General features: G+C 44.9%; 1 protein-coding gene and 1 long non-coding RNA gene across 2 annotated transcripts; one reads left to right on the top strand and one right to left on the bottom strand.

The window, feature by feature from the left end:
- The first annotated feature begins 2,207 nt into the window (after positions 1-2,207).
- LOC120654099 lies at positions 2,208-3,520 on the top strand. The gene is made up of 3 exons (XR_005666985.1): positions 2,208-2,300; positions 3,155-3,256; positions 3,353-3,520. It is a non-coding gene; the product is annotated as an uncharacterized LOC120654099 (long non-coding RNA).
- A 2,324-nt stretch (positions 3,521-5,844) lies between these two features.
- Positions 5,845-10,861, bottom strand: LOC120655980 (2-Cys peroxiredoxin BAS1, chloroplastic-like). The gene is made up of 7 exons (XM_039933972.1): positions 10,563-10,861; positions 10,372-10,446; positions 10,133-10,214; positions 8,367-8,446; positions 7,036-7,161; positions 6,819-6,932; positions 5,845-6,193 (listed from the first exon to the last, which is right to left on the bottom strand). The coding sequence occupies exons 1-7, from the start codon at positions 10,743-10,745 to the stop codon at positions 6,077-6,079; spliced, it is 777 nt and encodes a 258-aa protein (XP_039789906.1). The 5' UTR covers positions 10,746-10,861; the 3' UTR covers positions 5,845-6,076.
- Positions 10,862-21,047: the final 10,186 nt, after the last annotated feature.

Raw genomic sequence — 21,047 nt, 5'->3', positions numbered from 1 at the left:
TATGAGGAATAAAGTGTCACTCAAACAGATGCCAGTATGCTTTCTGGTTTTCTCATCCCCCCCCCCCCCCCCCCCCCCCCCGGAATCAATCAGCATCAGTCGCAAGTCACAGTGATATACTGATATCTAGTATACTTGCTCACGAGGTATATCTTTAACTTTAATTTGGTAGATGGTAAGCTATATACCACTAAAGTTGCGAATTACTTATTTGAACTTCTTATTTGACAGAGTTAAACTTTCATTCTTTATTTTACACTTTTGTCCGTTTTGTCAGTTAACTCGGACGAGTAGTAACGTGTGGGTTCTCCTCTCTTTTTTACTATCAATTCACCTCCAAAATTAATGAAATTTTTTGTAAGAATACAATGTATGGAGATGAACCCATTTTGTATCAAAACACATGTAGCATTTAAGTTCTTAAAACTAAAATTCACCAAACTGTGCTACTTTTGAAAATTATCTTAGTTTTCAGGGTACAAAAATACTAACCAACAATTATGTAGAAATATCTAATATTCCTACAGTGGGATAAACTTATTTATAAAAATACATTATACAATAAGTTACAAATAAAATTTGAACTTCTTAAATAAAATCAAATTTAAAGTTGTTTCACAAAAATCAAAATTCTCTAAGTAACGTATGACTGAAAATAATTTAAAATTACTTCAATATGTAATAGGATTATTATATACATTTTAATAATTTTTTAAAAGTAACATTGTGCCCTAAAAATTTAGGTAGCCTTAAAAAGTAGCATATTTTGGTGAATTTTAATTTTAAGATTTAAAATGGGTTCATCTCCATTTGTTATATCATCAACATCAACATCAACAAAGCCTTTTAATCCCAATCAAGTTGGGGTAGGCTAGAGTTGAAACCCAACAAAGACCATTATTCATGGTTCTGGCACATGAATCGCGACTTACCAAGCACTCCTATCCAAGGACAAATATCTAGATATACTCCAGTCTTTCAAGTCTCTTTTAATTGTTTCTTCTCATGTCAACTTCGGACGGCGCCTGCCTCTCCTCATATTATCATTGTGCTTTAGGATACCACTATGCACTGGTGCCTCTGGCGGTCTTCGTTGGGCATGTCCAAACCATTTGTTATATCCCTAAAAATATTATGAATTTTGGAGGTGATTTAATAGTTGGTATAGCAAAAAAAGGAGAGGAGAAAGTCCACAAGTAACTGTTCATGTGAGATAACTGACGGAATTGACGAAAGTGTCAAATAGTAAATGAAAGTTCAAACTCTGTGTCAAATAGGGAAGTTAAAATTTTCCAGTGTAAGTAAGGAAGCATCACCTTTATCAGTGCAAAATAAGGAATTTGTAAGGTTGCATAAACTGAAAAAGGCAAATGTTCTGTAAGTAAATGTATGACAGACATCACAATTGTCAATTGTGCACCTAGAAGTATTCAACTTTGGCTGATGATTTAATTAAATGTACTTGGGTGGTTATATAAAAAACTAAAAAATAGTACCATGCATTGGATTTGTTTAATTTTTTTTGAAAAATAATTTTATGATATATATAGCAATGTTACAAACTTTGTTATCCTTTCCATTTATATAGTAGTGTAAATAAAGTAGTGGTCGAAGTTGTATTTTGGAGATTGTTCCAACATTGTCCAAAATGCCATACATTTGAGTTGAGCTCATCATTTCTTACGAATCCACACTATAGGTTTCCTATTTCCCCAACAATTATTTTACGAGTGGCGATCGACAGTTGCATTGAAGAGAAAATTCCATCAAGAGCATTATTTCCATATACCATTACGGAACATGTAAAGCAGTCATCTCCCTTCGGGTCATCAGTCAAAGTGGTCATGAACTAGTAGGCATCATCCTGATGCTGTTGTCATTGTTCTAGGGATGTGAACAGTAATCATCAGCGTCGAGGGTTAAAAGCCAAAGCCTGGGCATCAAAGTGTGGTTAAGCTAAGCACCATGATATTGACCGGGTCATAATCGGGCACAATCGTCTTGAAAGTCGTGCTGGAACGTTGTTCTTTATTGGGATGTGAACAGTAGTGCGGAGGAAAAGAAGCAGGGATTGAATCGTAACAAGTTTGCTCAATGTGTTCCCCGTGTGTGCTGATTATTTTGGCCTCTTTTCGTTGTTGGACGGTGGGCTGCCCGGGGAGCCTATATTTCTCCTGCGCGCTGCCCTGCTGTTGACCTGTTGGCATCCCCAGCTGTGCGTCGTTTGCCCTGTTTCCGTCGCCGACCGGAGCTTCTCGGGTGCGTCACCGAGTACACACGTCTCCTCCTTTCCTTCTTCGGTAAGCTCTGGTCCTTTTCCTTTTCCTTCGTTGTTCTTCTGTGCTAAGTTCTTGAATTTCCTGGCTTCATTCCGGTGATTTGCCTTGCTTTGTTCTCTGTCACATATCGTTTAACTCGATTTTTTCTTCATTTTTTTGCCCGGGTCCGCTCACCCGTTGTTTGCTGTGGTGCTCCTGCTTCTTGGGCCTTTGGCCCTTCTGGTGGTCTGCATTGCAGATGAGGTTACCAATTCTAGATTCTATTGCTGGTTCATTGTGGCCGCATATTATTCTGTTGTAGTTTTCTGCAACTATGGTTTTCCTTTTGGTTTTCTGATTGCGATTGTTTATTTCTACTGCATACGAGTTCTAAAAGGTGATTTTTTTTGTCTTCGTGGTGACGCTGTGTGCATGCCGATTTTATTTGCATTCTGTTATTGCTTGGCATTTGCTTATTGTACGTTGGCCGTCTCCTTTTCATTGATTGGTCTTTCTGGTGTATAGTGTGGCATGTTCTTTGTGTGTGCGGCTACTTTAGTAGTGTAGCACGTGTGGTCAGGCGTAGAGCCTTTATTTGATCAGATTTGTTGTCAGGATATCCTTCAATATGCATGCACAATACTCTTTCCTGGTCTTTATTTCTTGATCGTTAGTAAAAGCCTATCGATTTTGAGAGATCTTGATGTGTACCATTTTCCGCTTTTTGTTTTTAGAGCCTTGCACTATATCTCCACCTTTGTAGTAGGCACATGTTCTTACTTGAGTCACTTTTAATGATGTCAGAATTGATGCAGATGGCCTCCTCTTCTGCTAATGAATCTAAATCCTCTCCTATATCATTAGCATAGTACTTCAATTGTGACTTGGTGATGCAGGGACCAAATCATTTCATTTTTTGATGATGATAACTCGATTGTGGCTTGGTGATGCAGCCACCAAATCATTTCATTTCCTGATGATGAGAAGTCAACTGCATGGTGAGTGTGAAAAAAATCCTACTGCCAACTTTTGATATTCCACTCGATTTGAGATCATTAGAATTTCATTGGGCGTGAATTTCTTTTTCGTTCCAGTATTTTGGGAACCACATGAGAACTAGGTCTTTGCCAACAAAGCATCCTTTCATTTTACCTGTATCGTCGCCAACGCCAAGATGAGATGACACTACTGTTATTTGTGTATATAACCGAGTGTTGTAAAGTTTAATTATGTTTTTCTATTCAAGTCAATCATATTATATAGTTGACTTCTATACATGTACTAATATACAATACTACAATATAGCATATTGTGTGTAGCTGACTTTTATACATACTCCTATCCAGCTGCCCATGGCCTTCCAAGCTAGGATACCGCCAAGTTCATTCCTCGGGCAACACTCCTCCCATTTCTACCATGCAAAATACATGTGGAAATGTTCACATCCATGGCCTATCCCCATCAAAAGAACAGCACTATTGGCAAGAGAAACTTACAATATATTTGATTTTTTGCAAATAATTAAGATTTTAATTTCTTGTAAAACTGCATAGTCATCGTTCTTTTAGGCAATGGAATAAACTTCTTCATCGGTTGTCACTTATTTAATTATGCTGTCACATTTGGCTTTCTTCAGAGAGATTTCCGACCGAGTCCTATTTACTAATTTACAGTTGAAGTTATCAATTGGCTTGTGATTATTAGTAAGCTCTGCAGGTGCATGTTATATATATATATATATATATATATATATATATATATATATATATATATATATATATATAAAAGTGATCTTGTGAAACTAATCTGGAAGTCACAGTCAAGAAAAAGCTCTCTGGTCACCACAATAGGCCAGGCCGGGGCCGGGGCCGGGGCCGGGGCCGGAGGACAGCAAGAGGACAAGCCCTAATGATAGCAAAGTGCAGTGGGCTACCCTGCAAAGGCGAAAAAACGCCGGAAAAGGAGAGCTCCGTGGAAAAGTAACTCTAGTATGGTAACCCGATCAAAGCAAAACAAAGAAAAAAAGAGATTATTACTCCAAAAAATTAAAAGGAGCGAGAGAAAGAAACGAAAAACATTAACATTTGGAAAGAGAATTAAAGGAGCAGGGGAAAAGAGTGTGCCTAGAATCATATGGAGCAAAGCAAGGGAAAGAGAGATGCTCATCCGAGACCTCAGTCTTTGCTTAGTTAACGGTTCAAAGCAGAGAGAGAGAGAGAGAGAGAGAGAGAGAGAGAGAGAGAGAGAGAGAGAGAGAGAGAGAGAGAGAGAGAGAGAGAGAGAGAGAGAGAGAGAGAGAGAGAGAGAGAGAGAGAGCGGAACAACAGGACGGTACAGAAAGCAGGTTAGCCTGTGGATCGATAGGTTGGGCTAATAATGAAACGGAGGAGGGTCAGTTGAGGCCCGTCCTTTGCTGTTCCAGCCAGCCATCATGGGGCCCCGGCCCGGCCATCCCCTTAATCTGCCTAAAGAAGTTCGTAGAGGGAGGGCGCTAAAAAGCAGTTATGTGGCATTATCTGGCTATCTAAAAGCGTCCAAGATTTTAACACTCAAGATCGGGTGAGCCAGCTACCTCCCCAGCACAGCAGTACCACTGATGAGTGACCTGACCAGACCTGACCTCAACGGCTGAGCTTGACTCCGATAAGAAGCGAAGCACTAGCGGCACAAGCAGAGCACCGGGAACAGTGCTAGCAACAGGTGAATGTGAATGGCTGCCCTGCTGATTGCCTTGATGCTGGATGTGCTGAGCAAAAGCGCATGTCAGGTCACCCGTTCCTTCCTGCCTGACTGACGATGGATCGGCATGCAGCGGCAGCTGAATGTGCTGCATGCATGCTTGCAGCTCGGTTGCAGGCAGGCGCTGTAGCTGACTGCCATGCCAGCCACCTGCAGTCATTACACATAAACGCATGCACGCTAGGGTCCTATCACTTGGGGCCGTCGCGTTCGGTCATGAACAGGGGCGCGCGCAGGCAAAGGGGAAGCTCGTACGGTCATTCCGCGGCGCTCGCCTTTAGTTTGCGTGTGCGATTGATTCCTTTTGCAGCCGTGCAGTGGCTATCTTCCCTGAGAGGTGCGTCCGCTGCTGGTTCAATCTGCGTGGGCCTTGTGCGTTTCTGTTTGCTTTCGATTTTCGAAACTAGTGGATGCACAAGGGAAGAAGACGATTGGGACGACGTGACAAAACGGTGACTAGCCACTGGGGACCGGAGAAGAGACGAGAGAGAGATAAGCCGCCAAGGTCTCCCAAGGGCAGAATGTTGCGGCCCATGAAAAAAAAAAAGGAATTCTGACAGTGGAAAAAAAATGGTCTAGGCAAAGAAATAAAATGTTCGTAAAAATCTGGAGTGGCAGGTTTTCTAACCGGTCTAAGAAAGAAGAAGTTGGCCGGGATGCAGCCCACGATGCCAAAAAGCTTATGGGCCTCCGATTTATACCCTATATGTGGGCCTTGCCGTTCAAAGAGCATTACCACCTTGTGGGCCAGAAACTCCACAGCTCATGTTGGGCAGTTGTTGCTCTGCAGCTTACCAGCCAATGCTTCGAACAAAAGGCCCAAGGTGCTCGGAACAAACTACGCCAATGCTTGATCTCTCAAACACGACCAAAATAAACCTTATTCATCGGGTCAAAAAGAAGAAACAAGGTGGCGGGGAACAGCATTCAATCCGATGCACAGGAGCTACTACAATCGGTTCATCGCAAGGCGCAGCTGATATGTCAAAACACGACCTCGGCACAGCAGTGCAAAAACTCCACATCGATCCACCGCTGGTGCACCATGATACAGAGCACCAAAGCTGTGGCAGGGCATCCTAGATGGCCGCGAAGTACTCTTTGCTTCCCTTGGGGTCGGGCTTCATCGACCTCTCCCCAGGCTTCCATCCGGCCGGGCAGACCTCGTCCGGGTTCTCCTGGACGTACTGCAACGCCTGATGAAAAGGAGATGTCAGCTTTGATGTTCTTGAAACATTGAAAGGAGATGTCAGCTTTAAACGCTCTTGCAACTGTGACCAGTGGAGTGCGAAATAGGAAAACGCAACCAAGTTATCTAAACAAAACTGGGTCGGCGTAAACCAGCACAGCAAAATGCCCAAGGATATGCCATATTTCAATCCTGGGATTATGATTCCGTTAATTTTTATCTGGAAACTACAAAAGGACATCCCAGATCAAGCATCACGCTGGTTTCAGTATAATAGAATGTACTCCAAGTGCCAAAGGAAATAGGTAACACAAAGGTGTGCGTATATTTCAGTTATTCATTTGTAACTTTACTGCAATAAGAAATATACTTTCAAAGTTGGTTAAAGTTTATTCCGGTCCTTCAAGTAGGGAACTATATTGCACTGTTAACAATCAATCATGTAAAATGCACATATAGATGTTGGAATCTTGTTCAAATTGTGTATCACAAGCAGCATGAAGGCAAAAGTACATATTCTTTATATTTTAGGTTTTATTAGTGACAGCATCAGAATAACTTCTCTTCATTTCTCAAGTCTGGAGCAGTGAGCTATTGGGTTAGATATGTAGCACAAGAAAAACGAAACATACCTGAAGTGTCCTCATGGTCTCATCCACACTGCGACCAATGGCAAGGTTGTTAATGGTAGAGTGCTGAATCACTCCCTCCTTGTCGATGATGAACAGTCCTCTCAGAGCAATGCCCTGCCAAAAAGAACATTCAGATTTAGAGAGCAATGTACAACAGCAGAATAAGGAAACCAAAAGGACACGAGAGGGGAGAATATCATGAGGCTGAAAGGAATACCTGGTCAGGGATCAGAACACCGAAGGACTTTGAAATTGATTTGGTAACATCGGAAATAAGTGGGTATTTAAGATCTCCAAGCCCACCAGACTTCCTGTCTGTCTGCACCCATGCAAGGTGGGAGAACTGCATCCAAAGAGCCATTCAGATACCAAGATATGATCAAATAAAGATTTAAAAAAATAAAAAAGGTCAAGATTATGATGAAATTGCAGCAATCAAAATGCATTATCTCCAGTTGAGACAATTTAGTACTTATATCTATACTTTCACCACGTGCATATAATGATATAGCGGTAACAACAAATTATGGAAGTATAACTGCTATGACTTCAAATATATAAAGCATTAAGGCATTTTTCAAGAGTATATGGTTTAAGAAAGGTTGTGGTCCCTCTGTTCTATTATTATGTTTGTCCATAGAACAACACGCATACAACCAAGGAAGTACTACATTCAAGAAAAACCAATGTGAAATGATCATCTATACCCCTAATAAATATCATAATACAAAATCATTGTCCTTCAATCAGAGCATTTAATTAGCGGAGAGTGGAAACATTGCAATAACTACACCATTCGTATCCTCAATAGAAAAACATGGCAAAATGTTTTCTTTATCCCAATGCCATGGACAAACATCGTGAAACCAAGGGAGTAGCATATGTTAACAAACAGTAACGGTCGATGTGATAAAGACCATACGCCTCAAGTGAAACGTACTTTCTTCTACAAAAAGCAGAAAATGGACAATGGATAGTGACTTGTCACTAGACTCACTACTATGAACGTCCATGTAGATGGATTTTCCTATAAATAGTTACATCCGTGATGCATGCATAATATCACATATATCTCTCCATGAGGAAAAGGAAGCATATGTCATCCTACAACTTAAACAAAATGAAATTGGAGACAGAAAAGGCAGCATTGCCTTACTGTTACAGAATAATATTGAGTGATTGACGTTTTCTATCTCCAGAAAACATATTGTCCAATGTGGTTTTAGAAATAATGGGACTATGCTCAATGATTGTGCATGCAAGGAGAGCAACTATGCTACAAAGATGACGTAGCATGTGAATATCCACTACGGGAAAAATATGATCGCAGCAATTCCATTTCCATTATGAGCTAGCACATATCAGAGCATATAAATAGTGAGAACTAACTGCCACATATGAACAACCAGAGAAAAATTCCACGTGCAGGGCTTCAGGTGCTTAGTTCAACCATGCTCCCTTTTATCCTTAAAAATTAAGACCAATTGTCTGACCGATTGTACTAATTGATACTAAAATATCATGGAATACAATGGTATTTTCACATACCACACTGTCAATGGAGACACCAAGGATCTCTGTGTTCAACTTCTCAAATTCCTCATATCTGTCGCTGAAGGCGGTAATCTCTGCAAACATCAGTCGTGCATTTATCAGATGCTCGGACGGAGACCCACAGCAATCCAATTGAACCCATTGGCGGACCTACAGGGTGGTCCATATGGGCCTTGGCATACCCTAAAATTGGCCAAGTCCATGTAAAAAAAAATTCATTCTTTAAGCCCATTAGCCCACTAAAACTTGGCTGGCACAAATCCCATCGTGAGAAGTCTCATCCGAATCACGCACTCCAGGTCTCCAGCGCTCCAAGCACCAGGCCATAGTCACAAAGTTCCTGGGTCGACCGGGTCGAGGAACGGGGTCGAGGGTCGTCACTTTATAAAATTATGGTACGAAGGGGGTATACATCTATGGAACGATAAATTATTATGTAGGACGCGGCCCTGATTCATCGGGGTCGATATCTTCGGGTCGATAAAGACAAAAACTATATATATGTTACTAATGAAGAAACTAATCTGCACAAGCATATAAGAAACATATAAAAGAGTACATTTAGACCATGCTACACGTACTCAGCTCATTGTCTAACAAAAACCACACCAATCCACTGTCCTTAACCTCCTTATCCCAATTAAATCTGCTAGCAATGGGGCTGCGACCCCTTTCAAACCGGGACACGATCCAACCTTGAATGGGACACTGACCCTCTTCGACCCCGACCCTCGAATCAGAACGACATTCCTGGGTCGAGGGACGAGGCATCAACCCCGAATCCTGTGACTATGCACCAGGCTCCAGACCCCCGCCGCCACTCGCCCCTAGACCCTAGCCCCAACAGCGAAAGGTGAGTGGAGACCGCAGGTGTGCGGCGCTGCGGTGGCGACCGGTGAGCCGGCGACGCAGCATCCCTCGCCGCCTGCGGCCTGCCTACTGGACGCCACGCCCGGACCTGCGGTCTGCACAAGCGCACAGCGAATCTCCACTATCTCCTTCCCCAATCCCCAGTTCCCTCTGCAGCTCTGCTATAATCCGGCAATCAGTCCCTTTCCTCCTCGGTGGCTCGGCCTCAGCGCAGCGGCACAACATCTTAGCCCTGCACAAATCTGCGGATCGAGTTCCAAATTTGCAAGGTATGCAAATTGCAAACCCTAGCCTGTATGCTGTATGTTTTAGGCTGTAGATATTAGATGCAATTGACAGGAATAAATATTAATTATGTAGCTTATAGGAATTAAGGATTTGGTTTGATTGCTCTATATATTTATTTCTGTAGAATTTCTGGACCATGAAGAGAAATGGGGACATTATATCACTTTTTCAGAAACATGCAGCAAAGAAGCTTGCTGCAGCTTTATCTCCTTCACCTGCTCAAGCTGCAAATGTGGTGGAATAAGATTGGTGATAGTGTTTTGGATGATTATCTTGTCACATTAATTGAGCGGGATATTTTCTTTGAAGTGGATGAAGAAGATATAATGGAGACTTTCATGGCCATTAGACATGCTTTTAGTTGTATTAAGTAGTATTGTAATCTTCTTTGGATTGCTTTTAGTTGTTGAATTCAAGACAATATGTTATTTCTAACTTGTATCCCGAAATGCTTGGTGAATTTTTACTTTCATTTACCGAATTGGAAAATGAATTATACCGTTTTGTATGTGAAAATTTTGGCACAGCATACCCTATATTAAAAACCTAGGTCCGCCACTAATTGAACCTTCTGTACGCTAATGCTACATTTTTATACTAACCGGTTGGGCAGACGAAGGTGAAGTCCAAAGGGTAGAAGAACAGAATCACGTACTTCTTCCCAATGTAGTCAGATAGCTTGACCTGCAAAAGCAAACAGAACAGCAGCAACATCAGTCAGGACGAACATCATTGCCGAACACATAACTGTGTTAAGCTACTAGCATTTTGAGCGGATGAATCAGCTCAGCTGCCAGAGTATAAATCACGCAAAATTGCGCGGAGCGAGGGATGCACATACGTTGATGAACTCCTGGTCGAACACGGCCTCCGCCTGGAAATCTGGCGCCTTGTTCCCGACCAATGGCAAGTCATCCTACAGTAGAGAGCACAGGGCCACGTAGCGACCAGTGAGCGAGCGAAGCAGGAGGGGGCCGCGAACCAGGCCCCGAGGAACGGCGAGGCGAGGCGGGGCGTGAGGGGGGAACTTACGACGCCGCCGGCGCGGGCAACGAGCCTGATGGCCCGCGCGGATCTGGAGGCGGCGAGGCGTAGGGGCCTGGCGGTGGCGGAGCGGGCGACGGAGACGGACTGCGGCGCGGCGGCGAGAGCCCTGGCGGCGTGGGTGGGCGCGGAGGAGACGGTGGCGGCGGCGGCGGCGAAGGAGCAGGCCATGACCGCCCGGAGTGGATGAGGGGGGTTGGTGGATTGGGGGTTTGGGGTTGGGGATTGGAGTAGTTGCGATGGGGTTTCGAGATGGTGGCTGCCTGGCGGAGTGAGTGAGGTTTTAAATAGAGACGTGTCAGCGCCACACGCGCTCCTCGCTCCCGGGCTGCCTGCGCTTGGGCGGGCGGCGGCGGGCCTCACATGTTTCCGTAGGCGTCTAGACTGTTCGTCGAGCCGAGCGCTCGAGCTAGGGTATATTCATAATAATCCCGTAAATCTTTTTTTTGAAACAAATAATCCCGTAAATCTCGAGCAGGCCAACTGTTCCAATTTTGCTTGCCTGCTAGTAGGTCAGATAATACTTTTTAGTCAGCAAACGAGCACGGTACTTAGTATAGTGAGGAAAAGATGCTGAGGCACCTCAAATCACTAAAAACATCATTATTACTTATAAAATCATTCGTTCATTTTATCTTAAATACATATCTTAAAAAAAAGAATGGCAATAATGCTTAAGGTTGATCAAGACAGAGCTTTTGGTAGAATAAAATGGAATTTCATCAAATTTGTATGCGCCACCTTGGTTTCAAGTTTGCTTATTTGTGAGTTGGTCGCAACTTGCATTGAACAACCCGGCTTTGTTTGTGATCATCAATGGCCAATCTTTTGGAATGTTCCAAAGTTCTAGAGGAGTACAACAAACATGTCCTCTATGGCTCTATCTCCATGCCTTTTCATTATAACCATAAATAAGCTGACTTGTATGCTACAAGATGCTATTGCAATGGTAGAATCTATGGTATCAAGTTAGTGAGATATATCCAAACAATTATCTTCAAGATGATAGATTAGGATATTTAAAATGTATGTTGCTAAATCGTTTGTGAAATATGTTATACAACTTTCTTCATTTTGTCATTGAAATTTTCTATTAATTGTCTGGTATGTCTTTTTTGCTTATCTTAAATCATACTGGTGAAATAATTCAACAAAATGTTTGGTTAATAATTACAGTGTGCGCGCGTGTGAGTGAGCCTTGTGCTCAACACTATGGTCAACATAGTATCAGATATCGTAAAATTCTTGAATTGTTAGTGAGGATGGAATGAATGATGAAAGAGAACCAAATGCAAATTGAATGCGAAGATAATGGATTGTGTATTGTGTTCATCCTAAGAGCACCTCCAGCAAATCCTTTAAACAGCTTCCTATCTTTATCTTAAGTTTAGAGGGTTAAACTAAAAAGATGCACACAGGGCCTCTAGGAAGCTGTCGGTGGGTTCGTACCACACAAGGGATTCGTGGGAACCCCCATTTAGAGATTCGGCTAGGGGTGTAACACACATCAAGATTTGGTTCATATGCAACCAAGGGGACAAGATTGTTTATACAGGTTCGGGCCGCTCGGAAGCGTAACACCGTACGTCCTTTCTAGTGTTGTGGTTGTATTCAGTAATAGGCAATCAGTTGGGATCCGGTCATTTACATGTTGCCCTTCTCTTTTATTTATAGCCTCCTCCGAGCTTAAGAAAGAGGGGGGCTTACCACCTTTGGTGTCAATGTGGCGCTTAATAGTGGACGTCGTCCTGCAAGTGGCGCCTGTCTAGGATAGGGCTCTGCCACGTGGGTCAGAGGTATCATGGCCAAGGCTTGCCTCCTAAGGAATCCTATGATCCTCTGGGTTTTCCTGGGTCCTTCCCGCGTGTTTCCTCGAGGTACAGATCCATTCGCCTACCCCAAAGGGCAGCAGTAGTGGTGGGGGCCACCCCGTCGGTTGCCAGGTGATGTGACGCAGTCTGGGAATCCCTCCAGCCAAAGCCTATAAGCACGCCCCCCCCCCCCCCATAATCATATTGAAGATGTGCCGCCTTTGGGCTCCGTTCAACATATTGAAGATGCGGGCAGGCGGATCCTTCCTCACCAAGGGATCGCCCCTTAGCCATAGTCTTGGGGCACATGGGCCCCTTGCCATCCCAAGATCTCACTGGAGGAGGGGGGCGGGGGCGAGGGGATCTCAGGATGGGGAAAGGCCTTAAGCCCATTATTGTCGTCTTGGGCTAGGATGATGTCGGGTACCATAATTAGGGGCACCCTAATCCAGGGACTAAACCGCCCTAAAAAACGCAAACACAATTAAGCAATCGGGCCCACAGTGCTAATCACCTTATCATACTCTACAGTCACACCGAACCAGGGCCAACAGTCTTCCTCCGATCCGAAGGGGAAGAAGGACTACTTGACGACGATCCTGGAGAGGAAAAATCCACCAATGATGACAACTACGTCGTCACTCTGCACCCGGATACCATGGAGCATCTACAGCTCTCCTACAGAATCCCAATCCACACTTGGCTCGCGGCTCAGCTCCACGGTACGGCCCATCCGAGGCCCCCTCCAACCTGTGGAATGATCTCCGCCTCGCTCGAGGCCTCCAGAGGTGCGCTGCATCTCCACCTCACTCGAGGGTAGCGGACTTACCCTCGGAGAGCAGGCCAACTCCACCTCGGCCGAGCCCTCCGCAGGGCCTCGGCTCAGGGGGAAACTCCGCCTCGCTCGAGGCCACCCCTCGGCAGTTGGAACTAGCAACCCATCTGCTCACCCGTCCGTCTGACAGAGGCATTAAATGCCAACCACTCCACCACAGAGTGCGGAGTCAGACGGCGTCAGGCCACCATGCCGCACAGCGGGAGTGACCGGAGTCCTGTCCACCAACTCCGGCCACTGTACCGCTATCCCCGGCTCTGCACCGGCCCTGTGGGAACCTGCGTCACCCAGTGCGGACATGCCTAGCACTGTTCCGACCACTGTGCTGCCTACTCCATGTACTTCTTCAACTACAGAACCCTTAGCGGGCATGGGCGCAACCCTCGAACGGTGTACGGACCTTGACCAGAGCAAGACCCCCGTCAGCTGAACCCTCGGCGCTCCGCCAGCTCAAGCATGGAGGACGATACCTTCCACAGCAACCACCACGACGTTCACAGGAGTCATCAGGACGCCGGCGCGATCCCCACAAGGCTAAAAGACTTCCCAGGACACTCGGCGCCATACCCCACAGTGTACTTCCAACACTGGCCGACCACTGCACACCCCCGATTTAGGGAAAGACGACGACTCTTGAGATTTCCCGTACATGTACTCCGCCCCTCCTTGTGTCTATAAAAGGAGGAGGCGGGCTCCTTCCCAGGGATCATCTCTATTCTATCATCCGTTCACTCGCTCTCCACTCACACACCCGCTCTCCGAAGCACGATATTGGCACTTACCTCAATCATCTCCTCCTCTAGCAGAGACTTGAGAGCTTTCCTCCCTCTCTCGCCTCGCTTGTACTCCCCTACTACAGGCACTTCGGTGCAAAATAATACAGTGCACTCGCACACCCCTGCTGGACGCACGGCCCCACGGCCGGAACCAGGATAAACCCTTTGAAAGGACCTCGAATGTCGCCTAGAGGGGGGTGAATAGGCGTTCGACAAATTCTGCAAATTTCAACACTTAAACACACTGTTAGCACACTGACCGGTCAGACCGGTCAGGCAGACCGGTCAGACTGGTCCAACACTTAGAATGCTGAACAAAACCACAAACCAGTTAGACCGGTCACACGCAGAACATGCACAAATATCAGAGTTTCTCCCCTCCTCGAGCTCTAGCACAAATACAACCTAGTGTAGTGTTCCTGCAGGTGATTATAAATATATTGCAAGTCCCTGCACACTCAGAAACAGCACACCAAAGTAGATCGATGCGGAATTACAAAAACAATGCTAGAACTCAAAGTAATGAGGCAAACCACTAAGGAGACACAAGGATTTGTTTCTCGAAATTCAGATTCACCCAAGTGAATCCTACGTCTCTATTGAGGAACTCGTTGGGCGTGAGTCTCTTTCAACTCGATCCCGTGAGTTGGGTCTCTTTCAACCACTCCTCCTTTCCACTATCTGGATCCTTTCCACCAAGGGGGCAAGATCGCGCCCGCACAGACTTGCCACTGCTCACCACACCGTCGGGAGCTAGCCGGCGACGCCTAGCCGTCTAGGAGGCAAACCTCCAAGAGTAACAAATGCAAACTTGAAAGCTTTGACGAACCAAGAGTGCTCAAGCTATGGTTTCTCTCTGCAGCTCAAAATGGAGCTCTCACAATGCTCAACAATCTCACACACGCTCAATCTCTCAACCCAACCAAAGAATATGAAATCTAGTTGGCTCAACTCACAAAGAGTGTTGGGGAGAGCTTGCTGGTCAAGAAGATAGCTTTGGGAAGCTCAGGAATGCTAGGGAACCAGCAGCCCTCGAAGGAGAGGGCTGAGGGGTATAAATACTCCACTTCTAAAAACTAGTCGTTGCTCTGTCAGTATAGACCGGTCTATTCAAAAACTAGCCATTACACCCTGGACCGGTCAGACCGGTCCCCCAGACCGGTCAGACCGGTCCAAGCCAGAGAAGCCCAAACCCAGGTTTAGGTACTCCACTTGGTCCACCAAGTTGACACTTGATCATCCAGGTAGCACAAAGTTAGTTCTCAAGGGTTTTCTCTTAGGATTCTCACTTGGGTGACCTATGAGTAATTTTGACCATGTCAAAATTTCAATGTTGCATCCCTCTTAATAGTACGGTATAACTATACTCAAGATTAAATCTAAAACATATTTCATCCACTTGAGTCTTGAATCACTTCATCTTTGCCATACTTTGATTTTCTCGAACTTGGGATTCCAACATTGCATAATCTTCTCTTTTGAGTAAATCCACACTTGAGCTTTCTTTTGAGTAAATCCACACTTGAGCTAGTGACTTAGAGTCTCAATACCTTTGCAAATCTATCCTTGGATCCTCAAGTCACTCCAATAAAATATTTGATGCATTGCATCGCTTCTCACAATAAGGCTTGGATATGATTCTTCGAACACCGCACAGATACTAGCACTTCACCTTAGCATTTCGCACACATGGTGAGTCGTCGCTCCACCAAAGCTTGCTTAGTCCCTCGTACTAGTCATCTCGGTTGGTTTCTTCATCACTTACCCTTGCCATGTTGAGTTAAGCTTTGCACACCAACAATGAATTCCATATTCCATTCTCATATTTTCATTTCTTTGTCTTGTGTTGTAGTCATGAATGATGACCATATTTCACGCATTGCAAGCTTCCATAAACAAGACCAATCTATCTAGCTCACAAGTGTATGTCTCTTTTTTATTTTTATTAACCCATGAAGCCTTGCAATAATGCTTTCAACGACCCTCGGCACAATCCACTCCGGCCAAAAAAAAAACCTTGTCCACCTAAGAGGAATGGCGCTCTCCTCCCTCTCCCTGTGGCGACTCCATGGCGATCTCCATGATCTTGGCGCTCCCCATGGATTCTTCTTCTGATCTCCTCTCCGGTGCTTTTGAGTGTCTCAATTTTCCTCATGGAGGAGAATTTGGACCTGCGTTCTAAGTTGGAGTTCTCTCATGGAAGATCCTTTCAAGAGGAAGTGCGGTCACAACTCCACAAGTCGGTACATCATCCCTCTTCCTATCCTGATGGATCTTTCCTCCTCTTGGCGACTTTTCATCATTACATCGTGCGTTTAATGGAGGATTCGGTTGCTTTGATGCTGCAATCTTGTTTGGGTGGCTCTGCTGCTGGTTTTCATGTTGAATTTCAAAGCGATCGTCACTTTCACTTTTCGGTCTCATGCAAGTCAGTGGGTTTCAAAGTGTATAATCTACGTCGTTTCATTGGTACTTGCTTTGATGTGTATTTCCATCTTTGGAGCAATGGTGCTCCTCATTGGGAACGCGAGAAATTCTTATGGGAGCAAGAACAAGAACGTGAATGGACTACGGTAAATTCACGAAGAAACAAGAACCTAGTTTGCCCATGTATCTTTTCTTTTACCTTTTCTTTTCTTTTATTCTTTTCTTTTACCATGGAAAACCTTTATATCGAAAACCTTTCTGCTCCAAAGGGCGAGTTCGTAGAGCCACCACAATCGTCGAAGCCAATCACAGCTTCCAGCTTTGAACTCTGCCCTGGCTTTATAGCCATGGTTCGGGAACAAACCTTCTCAGGGCATGATAATGAAAATCCCTACCACCACCTACGAGAGTTCGAGCAATTGTGCTCATGCCTGTCAATCGCAGGCATGGCACAAGAAACACTTCGGTGGAAGTTGTTTCCCTTCTCTCTCAGTGAGAGGGCGAGGCAATGGTACAACCACAACGTAGAAAAGGTAAACGGAGAATGGAAAGAACTAAGGGACATATTCTGTCTCACGTTCTTCCCCATTTCTCGCATCGCTTCCCTACGGAAAGAAATCCTCGACATTCGTCAGGACGAGAAGGAATCCTTAGGTGCAGCCTGGGCCAGGTTTTCACAGCTTACGCATGCTGGCCCAGACTTGTCTATCCCTGACCACATGTTACTCCAACACTTCTGGTTTGGGCTTAGCAAGGAATCTGCCCTACAGCTTGACATCTCTACCGGAGGGTCGTTCACCCATAAAACCACAACTGAAGGAGAAGCTCTCCTGGATCGTATCCTAGAGAACACATCCTTCACAGAAACCCTTCCTGCAGTGGAATCTTCAAGCCATGAAGAAGTTCCGTTGGTTGATTCTACAAACCCACCACCAAATCCCATAGAACCAACCACCGAAATTTCCCCCGAACCAGAAACAATGGAGGAAGAAGAAATTCAACCTCCAAAGTTTCCCTTCAACATCGAGGAGGATGTTTTCCAAAACTTTGGAAACACCTCGATGTATCCACATGAAAACAGACCTCTAGTTCCTAGGAACCCAGTAACCCCTCCAGACAAAGCTTCCTTACAAGAAGCCGTTAAGGGGGTGACAGATGTCATGAATAGTGAATGGATACACGAAGGGGAGATGTCACTCGAAGCAATTCTGTTACAAACCCCCTTATATACCCTTCCCTGTTTCATCCAAGGAACTGCTGTCTTAGCTCACTACAGCCCCACGGTCGGAGCAAACATCATGTCAGTATCCTTTGCGCTTAGCCACCTGAGCGACAAACCTTTGCTCCCGACCTCAAGATCCCTCTGGAGTGAACCTCGCTCCACCATGGAAGGGATCGGAATAATGCATGACGTACCGGTTTGGTACAATAAGACTGAGCTTGCCCTGGATTTTCATATCTTCGAAGTCCAAGACTTCGACATTCTGATTGGGCATCCCGTCGAGAAGATGTTCCAAAACATTTCTTCCTTAGGAACGCTCGACGTAACTCTTGGGGGTAAGGACATTAGCTTGCCAATCCTCCGGTCAAAAGATTCCATGACCGAACCTACACCCCAAGAAGAAACAGTTGACGAGGTAGAGGCCATCCATCCTATAGACACTCCTGAATCCTCCTTAGAAAATGATGCTGAATTCTTTACTGAAGAAGAGGATGATCAGGATGAAACACTTGAGCTACCTACCCAGGAGCAACCTACTCGTCAACCCATAGAACTAAAACCTCTTCCTTCTGGATTCCGCTATGCTTTTCTAAATGATAACACTAAAACCCCCGTCATCATTAGCGACAAGCTATCTGACGAGGAAACAGCAAAATTAATTGTTGTTCTGGAAAAGCATAGGGTCGTGTTCGGCTACTCACTCCAAGACCTTAAGGGAATCAGCCCTGCCCTATGCACGCATCGTATTCCGATAGATTCTATAAAAACACCTTCCAGAGAGCCTCAGCGTAGGCTCAACCATACGATGCGAGGGGTTGTCAAGAAAGAGGTCCTGAAACTCCTGCATGCCGGGATAATCTATCCCGTGCCACATAGCGAGTGGGTTAGCCCAGTCCAGGTAGTGCCAAAGAAAGGAGGTATGATGGTCGTTGAAAATAACAAAAATGAGTTAATCCCTCAACGAACCGTCACGGGATGGAGGATGTGCATAGATTACCGAAAACTCAACGCATCCACAAAGAAGGATCACTTTCCGCTTCTATTCATTGACGAAATGTTAGAACGGCTAGCTAAACATTCCTTCTTCTGTTTTCTCGATGGGTATTTGGGTTATCATCAAATTCCCATCCATCCCGACGACCAGAGTAAGACCACGTCTACATGCCCCTACGGAACCTATGCTTATTGTAGGATGTCATTTGGGTTATGTAACGCTCCGTCATCATTTCAGAGATGCATGATGTCTATCTTTTCCGATATGATCGAGGAAATCATGGAAGTTTTCATGGACGATTTCTCCGTCTATAGAAAAACTTTTGATCATTGTCTTGAAAATTTAGACAGGGTCTTACAAAGATGCCAAGAGGACCTGGTTCTCAATTGGGAAAAATGTCATTTTGTGGTCCAGGAAGGCATCGTCCTCGGACACTTAGTGTCCGAAAGAGGAATAGAGGTGGAGAAGACCAAAATTGAGGTCATAGAACAGCTTCCACCTCCGGTGAACATTAAGGGCATTCGTAGCTTCCTAGGTCATGCGGGGTTCTACAGAAGATTCATTAAGGACTCTTCACAAACTGCTAGACCCCTCACAAGCCTGTTAGCTAAAGACACACCCTTCGAGTTCACCGACGAGTGCTTGAAAGCCTTTAACACTCTGAAAAAGCCACTTTTCTCAGCTCTGATCATCCAACCTCTGGATTGGAGCCTTCCCTTCGAAATAATGTGTGATGCCAGTGACTTTGCTGTTGGGGCGGTCTTAGGCCAAACAAAGCATCACGCAATCGCTTACGCTAGCAAGATGCTAACAGAAGCCCAACTTAATTATGCAACCACAGAGAAGGAGTTCTTGGCAGTTGTCTTTGCTATAGCCAAGTTTAGATCTTATCTGGTTGGAGCAAACGTCATTGTCTATACTGATCATGCAGCTTTAAAATACTTGCTCACCAAGAAAGATTCTAAACCTCGTTTGATAAGATGGATTCTCTTACTCCAAGAATTTGACCTTGAAATAAAAGATAAAAAGCGAGTAGAGAATACGGTTGCAAATCATCTATCGCGTATGCAGGTTACTAACTTGCAGGAACCTCCTATAAATGACTTTCTACGCGATGAAATGCTACTGAAGGTGACGGACTCTACCCCATGGTACGCAAATATTGTGAACTTTATGGTTGCAGGATATGTGCCACCAGGAGAGAACAAGAAAAAGCTGATCTACGAGAGCCGTCGACACCTCTGGGATGATCCATACCTATACAGGGTATGCTCAGATGGTCTGCTGAGATGATGCATACCCGCAGCAGAAGCCATACAAACCATCGAGAAATGCCACATTGCAGCATATGGAGGCCACTATGGAGCATTCAGAACTCAAGCAAAAATCTGGCAAAGTGGTTTCTTCTGGCCAACAATGTATGAAGACACTAGAGAATTCATTCGAAGGTGATGCAGATGCCAGATGCATGGTGGCATAACAACTCGCAATGCAATGCCCCTCACAAACAATCTCCAAGTCGAACTATTCGATGTTTGGGGCATTGACTTCATGGAACCATTCCCAAAGTCCCAGGATTGCGAGTACATACTGGTGGCAGTGGAGTACGTATCCAAGTGGGTGGAAGCATTACCATGCAGAGCTGCTGACGCCAAACACGCCCGGAAGATGTTCCAATAAGTCATCTTCCCTCGGTTTGGAACTCCAAGAATGGTCATAAGTGACGGAGGGTCACACTTCATTGACAAGACCTTCCGAAACTACCTCAGGGAGTTAGGAACCAAGCACAACATTGCCACTCCATACCACCCACAAACCAACGGTCAAGCAGAGACATCTAACAAACAAATAAAAAATATCCTGCAGAAGACCGTCAACGATATGGGGAAGGGATGGAAAAGTAAGTTGCCTGATGCACTCTGGGAATACAGGACAGCATACAACACCCCCATCGGAATGTCCCCATTTCAACTTGTCTACGGCAAAACATGCCATCTGCCAGTGGAACTAGAGCACAGAGCCCACTGGGCCATCCGACAATGGAACATGGATTTGAAGCAAGCCAGAAAGAATCAACAAATTCAACTGGCAGAATTGGAAGAATGGAGAGAGAAGCCTTACCATAGTGCCAAGATTTACAAAGACAGAACAAAATGATGGCACGACAAGAGGATCAAGCCAAAGGAATTCAAACCTGGAGATAAGATACTACAATTTAATTCTAGGGTTAAGCTCTTCGGCGAAGGAAAACTCCGAAGCAAGTGGAAGGGGCCATATACCGTCGTCAACGCATCATCACATGGAGCCGTCACACTCCAAGACGACGAAGGTAAGTTGTTCAAGGTAAATGGCAAACGTTTAAAAGTTTTCCATATGCCATATAACTCCAGTGACGAGTTTGATATTAT

The sequence above is a fragment of the Panicum virgatum genome, chromosome 1N, assembly GCF_016808335.1.
Source record: "Panicum virgatum strain AP13 chromosome 1N, P.virgatum_v5, whole genome shotgun sequence".
Taxonomy (NCBI): Eukaryota; Viridiplantae; Streptophyta; class Magnoliopsida; order Poales; family Poaceae; genus Panicum; species Panicum virgatum.
The sequence above is the reverse complement of the archived record's forward strand: the minus strand, read 5'-3'. Positions and strand labels throughout refer to the sequence as shown.